The 21,418-nt window shown below is 34.9% G+C and overlaps 3 protein-coding genes and 1 long non-coding RNA gene across 5 annotated transcripts; 1 reads left to right on the forward strand and 3 right to left on the reverse strand.

Moving 5' to 3' along the window:
• Positions 1–3,584: 3,584 nt before the first annotated feature.
• LOC103841427 (ABC transporter G family member 18) lies at positions 3,585–6,599 on the reverse strand. 2 transcript variants are annotated; one of them, XM_033278762.1, is made up of 3 exons: positions 6,354–6,599; positions 5,268–6,097; positions 3,585–5,158 (listed from the first exon to the last, which is right to left on the reverse strand). In XM_033278762.1, the coding sequence occupies exons 2-3, from the start codon at positions 6,024–6,026 to the stop codon at positions 3,791–3,793; spliced, it is 2,127 nt and encodes a 708-aa protein (XP_033134653.1). In that variant the 5' UTR covers positions 6,027–6,097; positions 6,354–6,599; the 3' UTR covers positions 3,585–3,790. The 2 variants fall into 2 exon arrangements, with proteins under 2 accessions (XP_033134653.1, XP_009116212.1); XM_009117964.3 differs by having other exon boundaries at positions 5,268–6,080; positions 6,354–6,442.
• A 613-nt stretch (positions 6,600–7,212) lies between these two features.
• LOC117127891 lies at positions 7,213–14,364 on the forward strand. The gene is made up of 2 exons (XR_004450839.1): positions 7,213–8,095; positions 11,089–14,364. It is a non-coding gene; the product is annotated as an uncharacterized LOC117127891 (long non-coding RNA).
• LOC103841428 (chalcone--flavonone isomerase) lies at positions 14,053–16,105 on the reverse strand. Its single transcript, XM_009117965.3, has 4 exons — positions 15,703–16,105; positions 15,474–15,632; positions 15,132–15,355; positions 14,053–14,481 (listed from the first exon to the last, which is right to left on the reverse strand). Exons 1-4 carry the CDS (start codon positions 15,824–15,826, stop codon positions 14,233–14,235), a joined length of 756 nt encoding a protein of 251 aa, XP_009116213.1. The 5' UTR covers positions 15,827–16,105; the 3' UTR covers positions 14,053–14,232.
• Positions 16,106–16,458: 353 nt separating this feature from the next.
• Positions 16,459–20,537, reverse strand: LOC108869902. Its single transcript, XM_033278516.1, has 2 exons — positions 16,532–20,537; positions 16,459–16,463 (listed from the first exon to the last, which is right to left on the reverse strand). Exons 1-2 carry the CDS (start codon positions 20,535–20,537, stop codon positions 16,459–16,461), a joined length of 4,011 nt encoding a protein of 1,336 aa, XP_033134407.1.
• Between the last annotated feature and the right edge of the window lie 881 nt (positions 20,538–21,418).

A 21,418-nucleotide genomic window follows, 5' to 3' on the forward strand; every position in this document is an offset into this window, starting at 1 on the left:
TTGTGGGTCTCATTTCTAACATCATCAGCTCCCATAATCTCAATGCGCCTATTCTACGAGTTTTCTAATCTTCATAGGATACAACGTTTCATAGAAATACTTATATACATGAAAGCAGAGCAACGAATATAGCTAGTAGATCTATGATCTATCAACCAGAGCAAAGATACATAGCAGTCCATGGTAACTACAGGTGCCAAGACTCAAGAGCCTACCTATACTCTCTCTCTTGTAGTCCAAGTTGTGAGATATCAAACAAAATCCCACATTGAAAATTAGACAAGATAATGTAACATATAAAGAGATGTCTACCTCTAATTAGTACGAAATTTTTTTGGAAGAAAACCAAAAGTAAATCTATTCGGGATTGTCTAACGCTCAAAGTGGACAATATTGTACTAATCAAACAACATAGAGTTGGACATAAATTTAATAAATCCCAAGTTCCCAACACAAGTTTATGTTTCTTGTCTTTATTTATTCGTTTTGATTGGCTCTTGAATCCTTTTTGTATTTCCTTTAAGCTCCATAGTCTCGAATGACTCCACAATCAAACCTCATCGAATACTATCATCCTAGCCCCTGCCGTCTGAGTTGGAATTTATACTTAGTCGACCTAACTTTTGAATAATTTCAAACGTAACACCAACATATACATGTGAATTATACTTGTTGAAAAGTAAAACAAGGTGGTGCAGCAATAAACATTTTAAATTTAAATTATATTTTTTTTGAAAAAAATTAATATTTCAGATATTTTTTTTTACTAATATTTTAATATAAATTTTTATTTAGTTAAACAAAAATAATAATATAAAACAATTTTATTAATTTTAAGTTTATGTTTAGAAATAGATATGTATATATCTAAAATTATAATTTTATATAGATTCTTATCTATTTCTTTTGGTTAGAATATATTAAATTGATTTTATAAAATAAGTAAAAATCATATTAAATTATATAATTATGAAATCAAAATTAAATAGTATTTCTAAAACTAATGATATCAAGATACAAAAATTGCATAAATTTTGAAGATTTTTTTCATAATAAAAATTGTATAATTATAAAAATATAATTAAATAATATTTTCGAAATTATAATATTTTCATATTTCTATTATTATATTATTTAGTTTTATATTTGAATATATTTACTTTAGTGATGATATATGAGTTATTACAATATTTCAAAAAAGTTTCCAAAAATATAAATCAACATTAAATATTATTACTATATCCTAAGAGTTTACCAAAAATATAAATCAACATTAAATGTGATTTGTCCATATCACAATTAGACATATCCATGTCATAATTGCTAGTGTGACATGTCATCTTTTTGGTGAAAGTGTTTGTGGAGACAACACATAAACAAAATTTGAAAAATTACTTCTTAAATAATGTCTAGGGAATTTTTTTTTCAAAATAAATGTCAGTTTATAATTTCAGTACATAATTTATGGATTTTATATTCCAATCGATTTTTATATTGGTTGAAATGTGGTTAGGTGTATTGGTAATGATGTTTTTATTTAGTAAATATATAAAATAAATATTTTTTTAATCTGTGTGCCCAGTTCTGAAATGACTTCGTTTCAGTTTAGTTGTTGTTGTCGAATAAATGTTGTTGTTGTAGAGTAAAATTTTTGTTTCAAAATAATGTCATTTTATAATTACAATGCAAAATTTATTTTATATTTCAATATATTTTTATATAGTTTGAAATGTGGTTAGGTATATTAATAAATATGTTTTTATTTAATAAATATACAAAATAAAATATTTTTTTAATCTGTGTCTCCGCTTCTGAAAAAGGGTTCAACGTGGGGAACAAAGAGCTTTACAATAAGGACTACAAGATTAACTGAAAATATTGACAAAATAGCTGGTTATACTTATACCGAACACACACAGATATGTAGAACATATCATCAATTTCAAACGGCTTGCTACCAGAGTAAAAGTTATTCTTCGAAATTTTACATTAAATATGACATTCAAGCCCTCTTATTCTTTTTTTTTTATGGCTAAGCCCTCTTATTCTTTCTCCCAATGGACATAGCGAAAAACAAAAACAAGATCCTAAAAACACGTCTATTCCATTAACTCCATGTCTCCATCCTAAATAACTGATCATAGTGTCTATAAGCTTTGACTTCGTCGTGGACGCCTCTAGGGGGGTCATCTACTGTCCAGTAAATCGTAGCCAAGAAAAGCTACATGAAGTAGAGACAAGCTCGTCTCTTCTGTGAGGATTACTTTTTTCTAATAGTTTAGAGGTATAAAGTAATGTAGTAGTAACAAAAGAAAAACAGAGGTACTACATTTTAAGGTAAACAAATCCTAGTTTGAAGGGAGACCACAACCGTGTATTAGACCAAAAGTGAAAGTTCCAACAGCTTGAGACAGCTGTGAATGATTAGATCAAAGGTTGTATTATTAAAAAGTGAGCAGTATAGTTAGTACTTAGATTTTAATAATCTTAGAGACATTAAAACTCATTCATAATTTTAAGGCATGAAATAAAAACCATTGATTTTGATAAGGACACTTGTTTAAATCATCACCATATTCAGGGTTGACTCTAAAATTTTGGAAACTTGTGACAATGTCTTATGTAAAATTTTTTTTTTACCAGTTTAAAGGCCTAAAAATTAATTTTTAGAGTTTATGTCTATGTAATTTTTTTTCAAAAATCCCGATCATTTTTTTTTTTGACAACAAGCAATCACAGACTCATATTGATTGATTTCATTGATTTTGGTTTTTCCATATACTTTAGATGATAATTGATGTCTGGAAATGTTGACAACAAAAAATGTGTGGACATTTTTTTCCCCACGTTCATAAAGTAGTAACAACTTAATTTCGTATATAAATGCTTTAAACGTGAGTTTAAGTAGTTCAGTTTTAGTTGAAAATTTAATTTCCCACGTTATAACTTAATTGTGTATTTAGATGCTTATATTTGATATGTATATTTAAATGGTTCGAATTTAATTGTGTTCTGAAATGCTTTAAAAATTTTCTGTCTTCAAAAATCTATGCATTAAATATATAAATTCCACTTTTATTTTACACAATTTATGAATTTGGGTCCCTTGAACTTTAATACATTCAGACGTACAATGCCACTTGTTAATCGCATATCCAGATAAAATTGCAGTCCAGTATGGGTTGATATTTTTTTTTGGGTGTAATATGGGTTGATATTTCTTATCCGACAACCAAACTTTTGTAATTTATTCGCCACCAAACGGCATTTATGTTACGAATCTTTGGATGTGAACGTATGTATATACAGTTAAGTTTGAATATGAACAAATAATATATTCAAGGGGCATTTCAAACATAAAATCGTATTATACATTTAGTTTTGAATTTAGATGCATTTTCAATCCATTTTTACCAAATTAAAAACGCTAGAAAATTGGAGACTAAAATCCATAATAATTATGAGACATATGATGCCAACTAAATTTGACAATTGAATTGTGTGTTGAAAACCTGAATTTTTTTTCTTCAAAAACTTGGTAAAAAAATGTTTGTTTTACTATCCAGTAGTTATGATACCTGAAATACTAGAAGAGAAATGTATGTTTGACAATATTCAGAAAAGGATACAAACATATGAAACAGTTACTAAAGTTACAACGTGATTACACAAACTACAACAACAAGAAGACTTGGAAGCTTCAAGCTTCACTTAAATGTGTATATTAAAAATAGGTAGATGCACTGATCGCCAACGGAAGTATATATGCTCTGTGTGTTGTGGACAGTCTTCACGTCCTCTTATTCTTGCTTCCAAACAGCAAGGAGAAGTAAAACAAGATCCTAAAGAAGAGACCCCAAGCTAACGTAATCCACAAACAATCCCATTTGCTCAACTGAGAAATACCTTGCTGCATAAGTAAGTCAGGCCCTGTTCTCAAGCATGTGGACTCCGTTATCGTTGTTCCTAAAGAGCTACTCAGTGTATCGAGGAGCTTAACCTTCATCGCATCAGGCACTTTCGCCAAAAGCGTACCATCAAACACTTGAACTCCTCTAACAAAACAACGAGATGGGTCATCAAACTCGTTGATCAAGACAGCTTCGTAGGGATACTTCAACAACGAAATGTAATGAAACCATATCCAGTAAACCGGTATCCGATCCCGGTTAATGTAGAATCCACCCAAGAGTAGACAGTAGGAAAGATAGGCAATAGTGATCATGAAACTTATCATGACATTCGGAACCAAACCGGACACAAAGGTGACAAAAGAGGATCCGGACCAAAAGCCTGCGTAGATTATGAGGCAGTAATAGAGGAAGCTCTCTAGTCCTCCGCTCAAACCAACTGTCCAGAACGTGGTCGCAGCAAATGCGATGGAGAGAGCAAGTAGCTGAGGCAGAGACACAAGAGAGTGAGAGATGACATACGAAGATATTCTGTATGCGTTGCGCGTTGACTCTCTCAAGAAAATGAACCGTTCTTTGAGAAAAACAGGAACGTTGTCCGCACAGACGTAGAACATTGTTGACATACCAAATGCAAAGAAAGCCATCCTCTCTTGTGCACCTCTCGGAGTGTTGTCAAGCCTCCAGTATATAGTAGCTAAGAGAAGACCAGTCACCATGACAGTGGCGATCCGTGTCCCTATGAGCTCCGGTGTCCGGATCCAGTTTTTCATGTACCGTTTGGCTAAGATAAAGGTCTCGACCAGTGGCGGGTTTGCGTATGAAGATACAGAGTCCATGGAAATTGGATCGGAACTGGTTGAACCGGAGACTAGCTTGCCTCTCGAAACACTTGCGGTAATGGATTCTTTTAGAGACAAGGCTTGGTAAGGTGTGGTCATTGGCGTGGCTCGAGCAGAATGGTTCTGTTGCCACTTCTCGTTGAACTCAACTAACTCTCTGGTTCCTTCGCTGGACCCTTCGAGTTGTCGTACTAGGTCGAGTGCGAACTCGGTTATGTTCTCTTTCTCCGGGATAGGATGTCCGAAATCAGACAAGAACTGAGGAAGACTTGTCGGAGAACCGCTGAAAACATTCTCGCCGCGAGATAAGATGATAAGACGATCAAGCAAGTCAAGGACTCGAGCGCTAGGTTGATGTATTGTCATAATTACGATACTACCACTCCTAGCTATACGTTTAAGAACCTGAAAACAGAACCGGATCTGAGATTTAGGGGAGTAATTTAAATTAAAAAAATTGAAATATATGGTAACTATTTAAAATTTTGAAGATAAGACGAATGTTTCATCCGACCTGCACAACCATAAACGCATTGGTTGAATCCAACCCGGATGTAGGTTCATCAAGGAACAAGAGGATAGGATCGTGGATGATATCGATTCCTATCGACACGCGCCGCCGCTCTCCACCGGAGACTCCACGGTGACCTTCGTCTCCTATTATCGTATCCGCCGCGTTTCTAAGCCCTAACTTGTCTATTAGGGTTTGAACACGCTCCATTTTCTTGGACTTGGACAAGCTTCTCGGGAGACGAAACTCTGAAGCGAACATTAGAGTTTCTTTGACGGTGAGCATCGGGAACAAAAGATCGTCTTGCATGACGTAAGCTGATATCACTTTCAGCAAACGAGTTTGCAAGATCTTCTCTCCGTTTAGAGTTACCGTGCCTCTCAAGCTACTCACGCGTCCAGCTAGCGCGTCGATCAACGTGGACTTTCCGGCTCCGCTTGCTCCGAGAACGGCTAGGATGTCTCCGTCGCAAGCCTCGCCGGAAACATCGTTGAGTAGAGTTTTCACTGAAGCTGGCTTTCCTCGAGAGAAGTCAAACCGCCGGCGATGTACGATGTCGTAGCTGAGGTTGTTGAAGGACAAGAGAAACGGTACGGGTCTTGTTTCAGGGGAAGTGAGATCAAGTATGTGATGAGTCGAAGCATCTTCGCCGGAGGTTTTCTTCCGGTCACCTACGTCGAAATCTTTCAGGAGCTCTCCGAGCGTCGGTTCGCTGCCGCCGTCGAATGATATTTCTTGGGATTCAGCAGAAACACGTGGCATCTTTACAGAGGAAAATGGCGTATTCTTGGAGATGAAGCTAACAGTGAAGTATCACTGTACAAGTGGAAACCCTGAGAAAATCAGAATTACATTTAATATAAACGAAGATATATATATACACGATTATTACGAGATCTGGATTCATTCTTCTGCAGAAAATATAAAATAATTGATTAAAAATCTATTTAAATTTGCAAAAAGTTATATGATATTTTCTATAAAGAGGTCACAAGATTGATATTTTAGTCTATTATAAAGTATTATAAAGATTATGAATAATACTAAAAAGAAACTGGGATTCACTAACTCATGAAATGGTAAACTTACTTGTTTTTCTTTCAGTTATCTTCTTTCCGGGAGCTAAAAGACATATCTGTAGTTCAGTTTTTGGTATGAGCACAAACAGCACTCTCACTCTCCTCCTATTTAAAAGGACTAGCAACTCATTTATTATTTTTGTCTGAATTAAAAAAGGAAGAAGAAACACGTCTCTCTTTAATTAATTATTAAGAAACTATATTAAGTACGAGTAGAAAACCAACAGAAGATAAAATATTAACATATTAAAGAGTACATTACAACAGAAATGTTGTTAAGCAAAAAAAAAAAAACAGAAATGTATATATATCACACCGTATTAGTAGCTATTAGATTTTAAATCTTACTGGATATCTGAGAAAATACAAATAACCTGATTCAGATTAAAAAGATATATTCCTAAAACAATCGGATACCTGCATAGTTTCTTGTTCCAACCCAAAAACATAATTCACAGGACCTTACGTATGAGATCATGTTCGACAAATATACCGGTAAAAAGACATTAGAGTTCGGTGAAAATTACCAGTACAAGAGAGATCTAGTTACAAATGTGATATGAACAGCAAGAGATTCCGGAAAAGAAAAGGACGAACTTGAGATGAGCCGAACTTGAATAAATCAGCGACAAGCCACTATACCACCATAATTATCCTTGAATTATTGAATTTTGGCGTGGCATTGAGCAAATTGCTTGTTGTCCTTCGTTGCTGGACTACTGTTCTTAAATTTATTATTGTTACAGTCAGAGTATTTAATTTCTAAATTTCTAAATTTAACTTAGTCATCTTTATAATAGCTATGTGGTTAGATATCACGGGCTGTCACTTACTTTCACCATGATTTTTCGCTGAATATATTTTTGTAACCATGAAAAATGTCTAGAAACAAAATCATTCGTGAGTAGAAAAATAAATGAAACTGCATAAACTTATACTACTATAAGTCATCAATACAAGCGAAGAGGTTTAATTTTTGTAAGTGATTTTCAAATAAGAGGTTTTAGTATATTGTCTTATATATCGTTAGTCGTAGTTTAATTGTGATAATGGTGAACTCTACCAGCTATATCATATTTTCTATCCCGTAACCGAATGGTGTGTGTTGTGTATACGTGCATTTCCATGATAACGGGGGTAATCAGGGGCGGACGCAGCATCATAATTAGATGGGGGCACATGACATTTTTTCAGTATGTCTAGTTCTAGAGTTGCAGGGTATTTCTTAAGCTAGTACTAATTATTGAAGAAAAAATAAAAATTAGATGGGGGCACGTGCCTCCGTACGTTACTACCTGCGTCCACCACTGGGTAATCAAGGGAGGTTAGTTATCAAATGATGTATTTTAGGTTTAGTAAGTAGTATCTTAAAAAGAAAACTAAGAAAGGGAAAACAAAAATTTGTATCGATCATGGGGCGAAGAAGTTATATTGATCTGCTGGTTAGGCTAGTAATTAATTTGTGTTTAGCTACATTTGGTCTTCAACGTGTGTGTGTTTTTAGCTATGTCTCTCAATTTTTAAGAGAAACGTAATAAATACAGAGCTATATTTGGTGTGAAGAATGATTGGGCCACGAAGATAGTAGATAAAATTGTGTGGCTCGCAGGACTCGACGATAAGAATCTCGTCGACATCACTTCTTCGGGTAAGGTTTGATTGGTGCTCCTCAGTAGAATAATAAAGGGCACAACAAAAAGGTGGGAAATAAATGAACCAAGTATGTTTATTAGGGTTTTGGGGTAGTAATTAGTTGAGTATTTTACATCCAAAGGCAGTTTATGAGTTTTTATAACACAAATAGGCAGTTTCTGCTACTTGGGCAGTTTATGGGTGAAAAGACTTAAATTGCTCTTAAATAAAGCGTAACCATAAATTGTCATCTAGTTAGACTGTTGTGATTTTAGTTGGATTTTGAAATTTAAAAAATATGTGGTGGACCCGACGAGAGATAAACCTTACTTTGATAATTATCGGATGTGTAGATTTTATTTTTTATACTTTCGAAAACTTTTGCCGAGGGAAAAAAAAAAAGAAAAAGTGAAAAGTCTGATAAGGAGCCAGATCCGACGGCGATTTCCGGTGAGAGATAGGCCGAAACAAACAGATGACGATTCTGTGGAAAAGAAAGAGAAAGATGTCGACGAGACGGAGCCGGAGGGAAAAGAGAAAGCGGATGGTGAGGTTTTAGCTGTTGTTGTTATGTCAGTGGATCTACAATCGAGAATGCAATTAATTTTTTTTTAATTGTGTACCTGAGTTTTCAGTAAACAATTGTGCCAGAAGGTCGCGGCAAGACCCATATGCTTCCATGTTATTGGCCTAGGATTACAGACCATAAGCTGCAATTATATCTGGACAGTATCTTCATTTGTATGTTAACAACATTGTCTTTCTAGTTTCTTATGTTTTTGCAATATCATTCTATGCTAAGGAGTCCTTAATTGTTTATTATCTAAGCTCAGATTCTAAAATACTAGCACTCTTTGAAGAATTGAGAAGGTCACTTTGAGAAGTGTGGTTTTTTTTTCTTGTTGTTTTTTGTTGTTTTAATTCAAAATTCAGATGCAGCTTATTGGAAAGAATCATTTTGTACACATGGACACTATGAAGAAAATGTACACATGGACATCCTATTGAACTGTAGAAAATTTGCAAAAGAGTCTTGTTTAGATGGTTAAGATACTGTTAACTATTGCCGGTCCAAGAATTCACTAATGCCATGATCCCTGTGAATGTAACAATCATTTTGAAACGAGTCATCTCAAACTTTAAACTTCCCATGCAATTAAAAATTTTTAAAAAGAAGAAGCTAAATGACATTTTGTTGAAACACCACAAAAAACAGAAAATTGACCATGGAGTGTCCACTTGTAACTGTTTCTGAATCGAACAACAATGTACACTGAAAAAAACAATATATTAAAATTACGTGTACACATGTACAATAGTTTTGATGTACACATTGATCAGTAACACTTGGCGGGTTGTCTACAAGAGCTGGTCTATAGACTCGGATGATTCTCAATATTCCCATCAACAGGCCATAAGGAGATATGAATCTTCTCTTTTATATGTTCATGTGGAGTTAATATGTATTTATTTAGTCTTTTAATCTTCTGGATTTTGCTTATATCTAGTACTTTTCTAATATGGTTCTTATTGATAATAATGGTGGACTTGAGTTTTCAGCAAACAATTGTGCCTAACGTTTAGTTTTTGTTTTCCTATAGTCCCATTGATGTAGTATACGAGTATTATCAATTTGAATGCTAAGAATCAAGAATATACATGTGAAATGAGTTTTGTGTTATTCAACATACGTTTCAAGACAAATCCAAATTCAAAAATGCATCAGCGTTCTATTTAGAAAGCGTACAAGTGAACCAAAGTCATGCGGATACCTATAGATGTACACATGTACAATATGAGGAAAAATGTAGACATTCTATCAGGCAAATGTACACATGGACATCCTACTAAACATTTTTGTAGAAACTTTACAAATGAGTCTTGTTTAGATGGTTAAAATACCGTTAACTATGTCTGGTAAAAGAATTCATTAATGCAATGATCCTTATGAATGTAACAATCATTTTGAAACAAAGCATCCCAAGCTCTGAAATTCCCATGAAATATGGTTCTTATTGATAATCATGGTGGACCTGAGTTTTTATCAAACATTTGTTCCTAATGTTTAGTTTGTGTTTTACCATAAACCTAATGATGTAATATACGATTATTATCAATCTGAATGCTAAGAATCAAGAATATACATGTGAAATGAGTTCTATGTTATTCAACATACGTTCGAAGACAAGTCTAAACTCAATGATGCATCCGTCAACTGGTTAGAAAGCATACATGTGAGCTAAAGTCATGTGGATACTATGAGGCAAAATGTACACATGTACACTATAAGGCAAATGTACACATGGACATCCTACTGAACGTTGGTCATTATAACTGGCGGTGTGGTTGCCCCTATAACAAGCTCTTTGGTGTTAGGAGGCCAGTAACTCAAGACAGTAAGAGGTGCAATCTCTGTTCCAGCGAAGAACTCCTTTAAAACATTGGCTTCTAACTCCGACAAATTCATGCCCGCGCGTACAGGGACGATCCTAGACATTTTATTCTTATCAATAATAAAATTCCAACCACAGTCACCGGACGACCATTCGCCGGGAATGACCATACAGTGAGACGACATGAACGAGACCTGAAACAGAGTAAGCAGAGACATTAGCATGTTAACAAACAGAATTAAAATGTTAACTTATTGTTAATAACCTAATCACAATTAAAGTGCTGCTAATGGAAACCTCTTGATTAATTATATACAGAAACAACGACAAAACGAGTGAAGGTTACGGAGCCGGTTGTTCAGAGAAAAAAAAAAAGCAAAAAACTTGAAGATAAGGAAGGAGATAAAGATATGGTAAATCTGGGCCGTTGAAAAATAAAGAAAAAAGATAGATCTAATGGTTGAGAAGTTAGACATATATAAGTCTTGTCATATGTGTCAGAATTATCTTGAACCGTCGGATTAAATGAGAGATGAGTGGTAGATCTGAATTCCCGCCAGTAAACTAGTTGGGTAGCAAAAAGAAATGGTTACGGTTAGACATCATTTAGTTAGGTTGGGATGGAAAAAGGAAATTAGTTGGTGGAAAGTGTCCCAGTAGCTGAAACTGCCCTATTGTGTTAATATAAACATGTAAACTGCCTTTGAGTGTAATATTTAGTTTTGGGGCGTTTCAACAAGATTGCGCTTTTGAGTTTTTTAAGTTCCATATCCGTTTCAGATAAATAAATTAAAAAATTATATATATATATAGTTTTTTTGTTAGACTTGAAGTGTTTCAGGCCAAAATCGGTTCACCAGCGATAAACCGAGTAAGAGTTAGAAATCTACACTGTGTAGAGTTAACAATTTTATAGTTAGCGCATCTTTATCTCTATTCCATTTTTTCCTCTAAAACGGAGTAAAAGTGAATATGTAGTAAGGAATGCTCTAACCCAACTTCATATTTCACTCTATAATAAAATTTACTCCATAAACGAAGTAATTTATTTTTTTGTTTGTTCATCACTCTATTATGGAGTGGAAAATAGAGTAGGCCTGGTGTAATTTTACTTCATTTTCACTTTTACTCTATTTTGGAGAAAAAAATGAAATTTTACATTGGAGATGCTCTTAGGCATCTAATAGTAACCAATCCTCCTGCACCGCACGGTACCACTGTAAATAGTAATAAAAATATTTACATATATCTATGTATCTATATGTTTTTATTATTATTTGAACCGCACTGCAGTTGTTCCGCCTATTATCATTCGGACTTTTAAAGGAAATTCACCTAGGTTCGAACTAATATGACGATATCTCATATATAGTGAAAACTAGTAAACTACAATGTGGTTAGATAAATATTTTCGATGTAAAGATTTATGTTTTGTTGACAAAATAGAAAGATGTATTATTCTAGTATAGAATTTCAAGAATAAATTTAACAAAAAAGGTAATAAAAATTAAAGTAATAAAGTAGTATTATTATATTCCACTCAGGAAATAAGGAAATCAATTATTTGTCTATATAAAATACATAGACAAAGATAAAAAAAATAAGGTTAACATGATCAGTGCCGGCCTATTAATTGAATGGCCTAAAGCACATAAAATTAATCATACAATAATATAATTAATTTAGCTAGTTAATTTTAAATACAAAGTACATAATTAACACAGAGTATGAATCCATTATGGATAGTTACAATTTTGGTTAAAGCATCTAAAATGTTTACTCGGGTCTGCATGTGGGTACTACATACTATTATTGTATTGATAACGTTTGGTTGGAAGAGAATGCAATTTGTCGTTAGCATTTAATTTAAATCTAGGGTACCATTTCCAATTTATCAACCAGTTTACATTAAGTCATGCCTGAACATGATAAACTCGTGACCCTCATAAAAAAATATATTTATACGTGATACGCATCTAAAGTTATAATTCTATTTATCACAACTTCTCTTTGTGTGTTTTTTTAAATGGACATTTCTAGAAAATTTTATTTCATTTATTTTTAACTAATATTTTGGCATTAGTAAGATATCACATCTTATATAATCCACAAATATGACAACTTCACCTATAAAAATGTCTTAATTTCTATAAAAAATTTGTTGACAAAAATCTAGCTAACACAATATTACTAAAATTTTTAAATAATTTTTTAAAATAATGCATTAATTTCATAATTAGTAGTACAATATGATTCAAATTAATTTTAATTAAGATTTTATTATAAAAAATATTTGTACGCTATTTCCGTAAACTTTTTAATTATAGTTTATATTATATTAAAACAGAAATACTATATGAATTATATTAAATTGATAAATTAAACTTATTTTATTTATTAACAATATTTCATTTAAAATATCATTCACCATTAAAATGGGTAAAATTCTTAAAATATGTATACAAATTTCCTAAAATAATAATTCTAAATTATTTAAACATAACAATATATTGCTTATAAAATCCTGCTATATATTTTAAAATGGTAGATGCTAAAGTATATTTTTAAAAACAAAAAGATATAAATGATCCTGAACAAATATATGTTTCATAGTATAACTAAATAAATTTTATAAATATTTATTTATATGCAAATTATAGAAATTAAAAATATTATTTTGAAAGGGATTATCTATTTGATTATTTCAGATTATGAATTTATTTTACCAAATTTGAAATTATATTAGTGTGTAATAAAAATTAATAACAAAATAAAATTCATAAAATATTTTATGTTAATAATGTCAAATGAAAAACCTATATAATAATTATTTTATATCAAATTAGGTTATACATTTATAAAATGTATAAATCCGCATGAACATGCTGGTCAAACTCTAATTTATATTTAAAATTGGTAACAGTATATTGTGTTTAGATTAAAATTTCTATTTAATTATTTTAAATTATATTTTGTAAATTACAGTTTTCAAATTTTACTTCAGTTACCTATAAATCGGGATCTCTATAAACAATGGCGGAGTTAGAAGTTTTGTTCATTGGAATCAATATTAAAATAGGTACAAAACTAAAATTTCAACATTAAACATGGGTCAATTGCATCTAAATTAGCCAAATTTTATTTATTTTATACTTACAAACTTAACATATAAACTAAAAATATATAAAATTATTGTTGTCAGTTGACCCCTCCCTCGTAAGTTCCTCTACCACTGTCTATAAATAAAAAGGTTAAAAAATAGATTTTTAAAATTTATACTATTTAGTCAATATTTTTAAAAGAAAATTTTAACGAATGATTTATTTTTATATGTTTGATAGTTATTTTACAAGAAACTTGATAAAAATAAGTGAAAACTAACTTTTACCTTACTATTGCAATATTGCAGCATCCAATATAATTCCAATAAAAGTTTTTAGATGTAAAAATAATTGGACAGGGCTTTTTGGATTAAGGTCTCGGTTTCTGTGTCTCAAATATATAATTGGCCAAATAGATGCATGTCGATCCAGTTAAAACATATTTGTATCGGTCCAGTATTTGTTTAGGTTTTAGTCTTTGACATGTAATCCGGATTTTGGTTCAATTTCAGCTTGGACCCAAAACCGGCTCATAAAACCGGTTTTGTTCGGCATCATATCTATTCTCTAGAAGCAAAGATCAGCTGGTAATACATTTTTGATTCGTTTGGTATTTTACTATTTTTGAACCAACTCCATGTGATTATTTAATAAGTCTTACGAATAGAAACAGATTTAAAACATACGATGGGAACTAAACACAACGCTATTAGATATAGAAACATAAAGCACTAAAATCCCAAGAAAAAACTCCCATATTCCATCAGTTCTCTTTGGCCAGTTTATCTCCGAGGGGGAGATCGTTAGCTTCCTCTTGATCAGTCTTTGTTGCATCTTCTTCGACCTTGTCACTATTCATCAGCTGAGCTAATCTCTCGGCAACACTCAACCTAGCCCCAGGAGACACACCGTTCTTTCCAATGATCGATTCAAGAACTGCCTCTGCCAACAACTTGTTTTCAATAACCACTTTTCCCGTTTCAGGAATGCTATCATCTTTCGAAAACGCAACCTGCAAACATTTTAGTTCACACCAAAGACATGTCAGAAGACTTTTCAAAGCTATCACGTATGTACTACGACTGCGTTTACAGCTAAACAAATTAAAGAATAAACATTCTTACTTACATGTTTCAAACGCTTTCTACATAAGCATTTATATGTAAACAAACAAACAAACTTCTTAATAACTTTCACATTCTGAAAACCTTATCTATTAGAAACAAAACCACACATCAAAATTGAAAGAGTTTGTAAGTAGTATATAAAATTGATGAGATAACTCACTTATCACCAATTGATCTTATGTTTGAAACACATCAAATTTTATATGGTATCAGACTCGATCCATGCCATCCAACTCAGTCCATAACATGATATAACCAAAGTTAGATCATCCATCCTTGTCCAAATATTCTAAAATTTGAGGCTCAAATTAAATAGCCATTTTCTCTACGTAAACCTATTAGTAACAAAGTACCACATCTAAAGTTGGAAGAGACCTATCTAATCCATTAGTTTTTTATTGAAAAATCTATCTAACTTAATAGTATCCTTATATAGCAGAGACTTATGGTTCTATTTGGAAACGTAAACTTTATATTATAACATGTAAACGCAAATGCAAGTCAACGTTACTAAAATTGTGATGACACCAATTACCGTAAGAGAGCCTTCAGGGGAGAGAGCGAAGAGGATGGAAGCACCAGGAGGGAACGTTTCGTCCTTGAAGACTTCCAAGAACCTCTCCACAGCTTTAGCCTCAGAGTCTGTGTAAATCCCTAACGATTTCCATATCGCCACACAGTTCTCCGTTACTTTCTCTGAATATTGTTGTCCCGTTAACGGCAGCTTCATCGTCACTTTGATGAATTTCTCAAACGAACCTAATTATGTGTTAAAAAGAAAAGAGATTAATTAATTAGTGACAAAGTAGGAAATCTTTTGACTTTAAAACACTTTGGAATGACGTGTCAGTAAAGCAAGTGGTGTGAGGAAAAGCACCTGTGACGATTTCACGGAAGAAAGGGACGGATTCCGTTAACTCCTCTGTCGTTTTACCTTTCCACTTAACGGAGAGTGACGGGACGGAGACAGGATCAAGGTAAACTCCGATGACGGTGAAGATCACAAACTTTCCTTGAATATCCAAACCTCGCACACCTGCTTACGTTAGCAATAGCAAATAAAAATCAAAAACGAAGGAGGAAAGTGTTTTAAAGCGTTTTCGAACCTGCGCCACCGAGGAAGAGAGGGTTGGAGGAAGCCGGTGAGATGACAGACGGTGGAAAAGTAACGGAATCAACTTGAAGTTTCGTGACGGTGGGTAACGGTGACGGACAGTTGGAAGAAGACATGGTTTGAGTTTGGGGTTAGGTCTGAATATTTTGATAATGATGAGGTTTGATGAATGATGATAATAATGTAAAAAGTATTTTTTTTTTTTTTTTGGGCTGGTTTATAAGCAGGGGAGGTAGGTAGCGAAAGTTAGGTTACGATTACGAGCGTTGGTTGTGTAAGCACGTGGCGTTACGCGCTTCTGTCCCTTAAATATTTGAATGGAAGATTCAGTATGGTAGTTGCCGAAACTTTAGAGCTTACTAGGTTCGTTCCCGGGCTACGCCCGGGTTATCTTATATGAAAATGTTGAACCAAAATATCACAATAAATTTTGGTGTTGAATCTTTGAACGCAGAAAAGTGTGTTGTATATCGAGTTTACGCAAATGTTTAAAAATTGTAAAAGCTCTAATTAAAGTAGATAATGGAGGAAGCAGATTAAGTCTTTCGCATATCAGAATTATTTTGAGGGACTGAGCAATAAAGGACCTGAAATTGGATATGAATAGTTAGTCAGCATATGTTTAGTTGAATATTGTAGTTTTGTTTTTTTATTAAATGTTTTGTACCTGGTTTTGGGGGGGTAAACCTGAGTGCAAGTCCCTTCTTTATTGGTTTGTATCATCGCTTGGTCGATATTTTCGCGATAGCTAATCTGTGAATATAATATTTTTATCAGATTTCTGAAAAAGATGGGAGGAAAAAATTATTTATTTAAATTACCTGTCTCGGGATGAAGGCCTCTGAATATTTCTTTGTAGACTATGTTCTTCACTTTCAGCTGGTGTGGATCTTCAGTTTTGATGATCGTTAATCCTGCTTTGCTTGTGACACGGGAGAGGGCCACGTAAAGTTGGCCATGAGAGAAGACTGGCTGAGGCAGATATAAGATGACCTCTTTTAAACTCTGTCCTTGACTTTTGTTGATTGTCATTGCGTAACATAATCTGATAGGAAATTGCCGCCGACGTAATGTGAACGGTAATTTTGTTTCATCATACAGAAGCACAATTCTTGGGATCAAGACCTCTTCTCCAATGTGGGATCCAGTGATGATCTCGGCCTTCAGAACGCGTTCACCAACGTGGGTTAGGATCATCCGTGTACCATTGCATAATCCCTTTTTCTGATTTATGTTCCTGAGAAGCATAACTGGGGCACCAACTTTCAGAGTAAGTTTGTGCGAAGGCAAACCCGAGTATTCCAGTGAGTTAAGATACTCAATGGAGTATAGTGTCTCATTTTGATCTGATGAAGTATCTGATAACTCGAAGCTGTCTGAGCTGTAGTAATCTCTTGATACCCCGTCGGTCCGTGAGATTGTGTAAGCATTGATTTCATCAACGGTTTCGTTACGGGGTGTGAGGATAGCTTTATCGGTGTAGGAAGTCTTGGAATTCATTGGGCTGCTGATTTGTCCATATGCAGCATCAACAACTTCTTTCAATGGGTCAACAAAACTCTGACAAATCAATGAGTCATCGATATCTATGAGTTGGTCATGGTACCCATCCTCCTTATATTCTTGTTCTGCTCCTAGACGACCTTCCCCGACTCTGAGAAGCCATTCAGAAAACTCTTTCTCATCCTGATTGACTCGCATATTTGTTTTCAAAGAGAACTTGTGGCAGCTATTCCATAGATATGAATGGCTTATCGAAGCTAGTACGGTATCAGCTCTTCTACCTTGCGGAATGACTGGTAGGATCTGTCTGAAATCACCCCCTAACATAACTGTTTTGCCGCCAAAAGGCTGATTCTTTGCGGGTGGATTTTTGATAGACATAATGTCCTTCAACGACTTGTCTAATGCTTCGAAAGCATGTTTGTGTGTCATAGGTGCCTCATCCCAAATTATGAGGTCTGTTTCCTCAATTAGTTCAGCAAGCATTGTACCTGGTTTGATGTTGCAAAGCTTATCTTCGTCGAGCTTCAATGGAATATTGAAGCGAGAATGAGCTGTCCTCCCGTTTGGGAGTAGCAATGCGGCTATTCCCGAAGAAGCAACTGGGAGGACAATTTGTTTTCTTGACCGAAGTCTGGATATAATAGTCTGGTACAGAAATGTTTTTCCTGTGCCCCCTGCGCCATATACGAAGAAAAGTTTTCCTTCTTTCTTATCAACAGAGTTTAAGACTGATTCATAGATTGCAAGTTGCTCAGCATTCAGCAATTTGTATTGCTTGTCATGTCTTAGTGTTTCCTCTGCAACATCGTAATCCATTTCTTGGTTCCACAAACTGTTCCCCAACTCTTTGAGCAAAACAGGGTTGATCTTCGGCATATCCTTAAAATCGTTTAAAGAGCGATCTTGCATGCGCATCAACTTTTCAACTTCTATCAATGTGTATTGCTCCAGGGTATTATCGTCCAGTTCCAGATTCGCGTGGCCCAGGATCCTTTGCCTCTTGTGAAGTATGTCCTCGCTCATTGATTTCCATGAGTGTTCCCATAGTCCTTTAGGGCTTGCAACGAAGCAGTTGTTTAGGAATGTGACGAACAAATCACGAAGCTGGTATGGGCTTGCCGTTCGAGCACCCTCTGACATACTCTCGAGCCATTCAACATCATTGTCCAAAAGACCTCGTGCGTGACACACTGATTTGAAGTCCGGGTATTTCACGTCGTTGTATGTTCTTAGCTCGTCGTAACTTCTAGGACCGTTAATCTTATTAATGAGGACCCTCAGGTAGTATCGATCACCTGCTGAAGGATGGACAGCTACGACTCGGCCAATGGATTTTCCTTTCTTACGCTCGGTCCACACCTTAGCACTGTTGTTCCATACAAAATATTCAGGGATCTGCACATATGTCAGTGTCCGGGCAAACGCTGACCTTCTGCATAAAACCATCCATTCGGTGAACATCGTCTTCTCGATACCTGGTTTATGGATTACACGGCCGAGGTTGTCGGTTGATTTAACCGTAATATTATGTTCGCCTTCCAAGTGAATGATAAGCTTTTCAACTGATGGCTTTCTTTTGTGTATGTGGAATGCGAAAGTTCGCCACATAGACTCACAAGCTGATAAATATCGGGCTTCGATGTAGTCTTGGATTTCATTGCGTTGCCTTAGGACTTTCTCTTTTGATCCTCCGGATCCTGTGGCGTCGGATGTAGCTGCTGTATTTCCTTTCTCAATAACAGCGGTTGCTCGGTCGACGCCTTTGGTTATGTACTTGAATAAGTATTTCACCGCGCTTGTCCGATTACACCATTCAACATTAATATGAGCTTCATACTTCTTCAGAAGCTCAATGTTATGAGGTACGACGAAAGTGTTGTCTAGTACAGCTCCAGCCTTTAGTGTACACGTATTATCGGTTCGGCGCCGACGATATAGCACATACCCGGATTTGTCAATCGAAGTGTTGTCGTTATTCGGCCGAGGATACTTTTTCGTGCACACATTGTTTTCCATGCATGGTGACTTCGGATTGAAGAGCCCACATGGACCGTGGATCATGTGTTTTGTGACTAAGTCGTAAGCAACTGGGTCCTCCTCTTTGTTCGGGAGCTCGGCCGAAATTATTTCATCCACTTCTTCTGCACTCGGTGTTCTGGTAGAGTTTCCTAACCATAATAATATATGTGCATGAGGGAGACCTCTTTTTTGAAACTCTATTCGGTGGAGAGCTGCCTTGTATGGCTTGAAAAAAGTTCCCGCTTTGAAATCCTTGAGCAGTTGATCTAGCTTCATCTTAAAAACCCGACATTCAATGTCTGGTCTATCATTAGGGGAATCTCCACCGTATTTCTGAAGATGTTCTTTAATCTCGCTCCAGTTGGGATTGGCCGTCATCGTGATAAACAAATCTGGATTGCCGAATTCTCTGCAAATAGCCATAGCATCGTGGTATTTCTCAACTAAGTACCGGGGGCCTCCGGTGAAACTTGGCGGTAGTATAAATCTCTGGCCAATAATTTTAGCATCAGTGTCACCTTTGCTTACAGCATCAAGGACATTGCTGTAGAGCTCAGCCCGCAAGATTTCTTGGTTATTTCTCGCCCACCTCAGTCGGTCTTCTTCAATCGCTGTATAAACGTCCACAATAAATTGATGGAGGAGACGACCGCCTTTGATCAAAGTCATTCCTTGGTTAGGACGTGTTTGGATCAGAGAAGCGTAGTATTGACGGATGGTCACGAATTGCCTTGTTCTTGAAGTGCCTGTCTCAAGATGCAGGGGAATTTCTGTGTGAAACCCATATTCACCATACGGAAACAAAAGAGGGTATTGGAGGCTCATATATAGAGGGTGATCGTCACGCAACTGCTGTAAAGTGTCAGATTGAAACTGAACCACTATATCTCGTTCTCCAATTGTTGATGTCATATCCCCCACGATAAGACCTGCCACCTCGCTTGTAGTTGGAAGATCGTATTCTTTCCCCTTCCCTTTATCTTGGACTAATCTAATAGTAAACTCTGACCCGACGCTCTCGTAGTGGTCTCGTGCACGACGAAAGATCTTTGCTAGACAATTGTTCTCGTCAATCATCTCGATTAGGAGGGCTAACGTTGGTTCATCGAGGTTACCTTCTGCTGAGGTTTGCCCCATCGCATTTAGGCGGTTTTTGAGTTCGTTAGCTGTGTCAAATATGTAAAGCTGGAGATATTCTGGGAGACAGCCTTGTCGCGGTATGAGGGAGCCAATTCTGTGGTGGGTTTGACCTTGGATCCGTATAGTATAAGGACCAGGTGCGTGGACGACACTATAATCCATTTTCATTCCAACGGATGTAAAAGCAAGGACAGAATTATAGACTCGGATAGTATCTCGAAACCATCTGGTTTGAAGAAGTTTTTCTAATAGGGCTGGCGGCTGTTTGATCGGCGGAAGCTTGATTTGGCCATGGTTACAGCAAAGGGTGAAAGTTGGTTCACCTGTTCGTGGGTCTGTAGCAGTGCTTTCAGCAGTCCACATTAATGCACCACATTTTGAGCATGCTAAGATTCGGTTTTCATATAGTCGGGATGTTGAACCTTTTTCTGGAAAATATTTATTACAAATCGTTAAATCATAGTTTATTTGAATATTAAGAGTTTAACAGAGGGTAAGGAATTATTATTTTTTATATTTTGGTAAAAAAAGTTTTTTATTTTTTTCCTTCGGTAATATTTGTTTTTTTTAAAAAATTATTTGTTAAAATGAATTTGGTTCGAAATTTGATTTTAGTTAATTTTAAGGAACACCATTACGCTGGAAAATATATTTTAAAAATTAAATATATATATATATATATATATATATATATATATATATATATATATATATATATATATATATATTTCTGGGAAACTATAGGGGCTGAGTAGTATGCACCTTTCTTTTTTGGTTGAGTGCGACGCGTTCCTTGTGGATTTGGTGGAGCATTTATATCTATATAGAAATAACGTAAATTTGAATTAGAAATGTAGTAAATCGAAATAGATTTTGTCAGCGGTTTTGCGTACCTCGTGACGATGCCGACGATCGTTTGGATAGCAAAATGGCCTTTCTCATATTACGTGCATTTTTCTGCTTGACTATTAAGATTAATAGTGGTTAGCTTAAAAGAATATAGCATGATAGATACACATGTTAGTATTATTTCTTACTGTATG

This window comes from Brassica rapa, chromosome A09 (assembly GCF_000309985.2).
Source record: "Brassica rapa cultivar Chiifu-401-42 chromosome A09, CAAS_Brap_v3.01, whole genome shotgun sequence".
In the NCBI taxonomy this organism is placed as follows: Eukaryota; Viridiplantae; Streptophyta; class Magnoliopsida; order Brassicales; family Brassicaceae; genus Brassica; species Brassica rapa.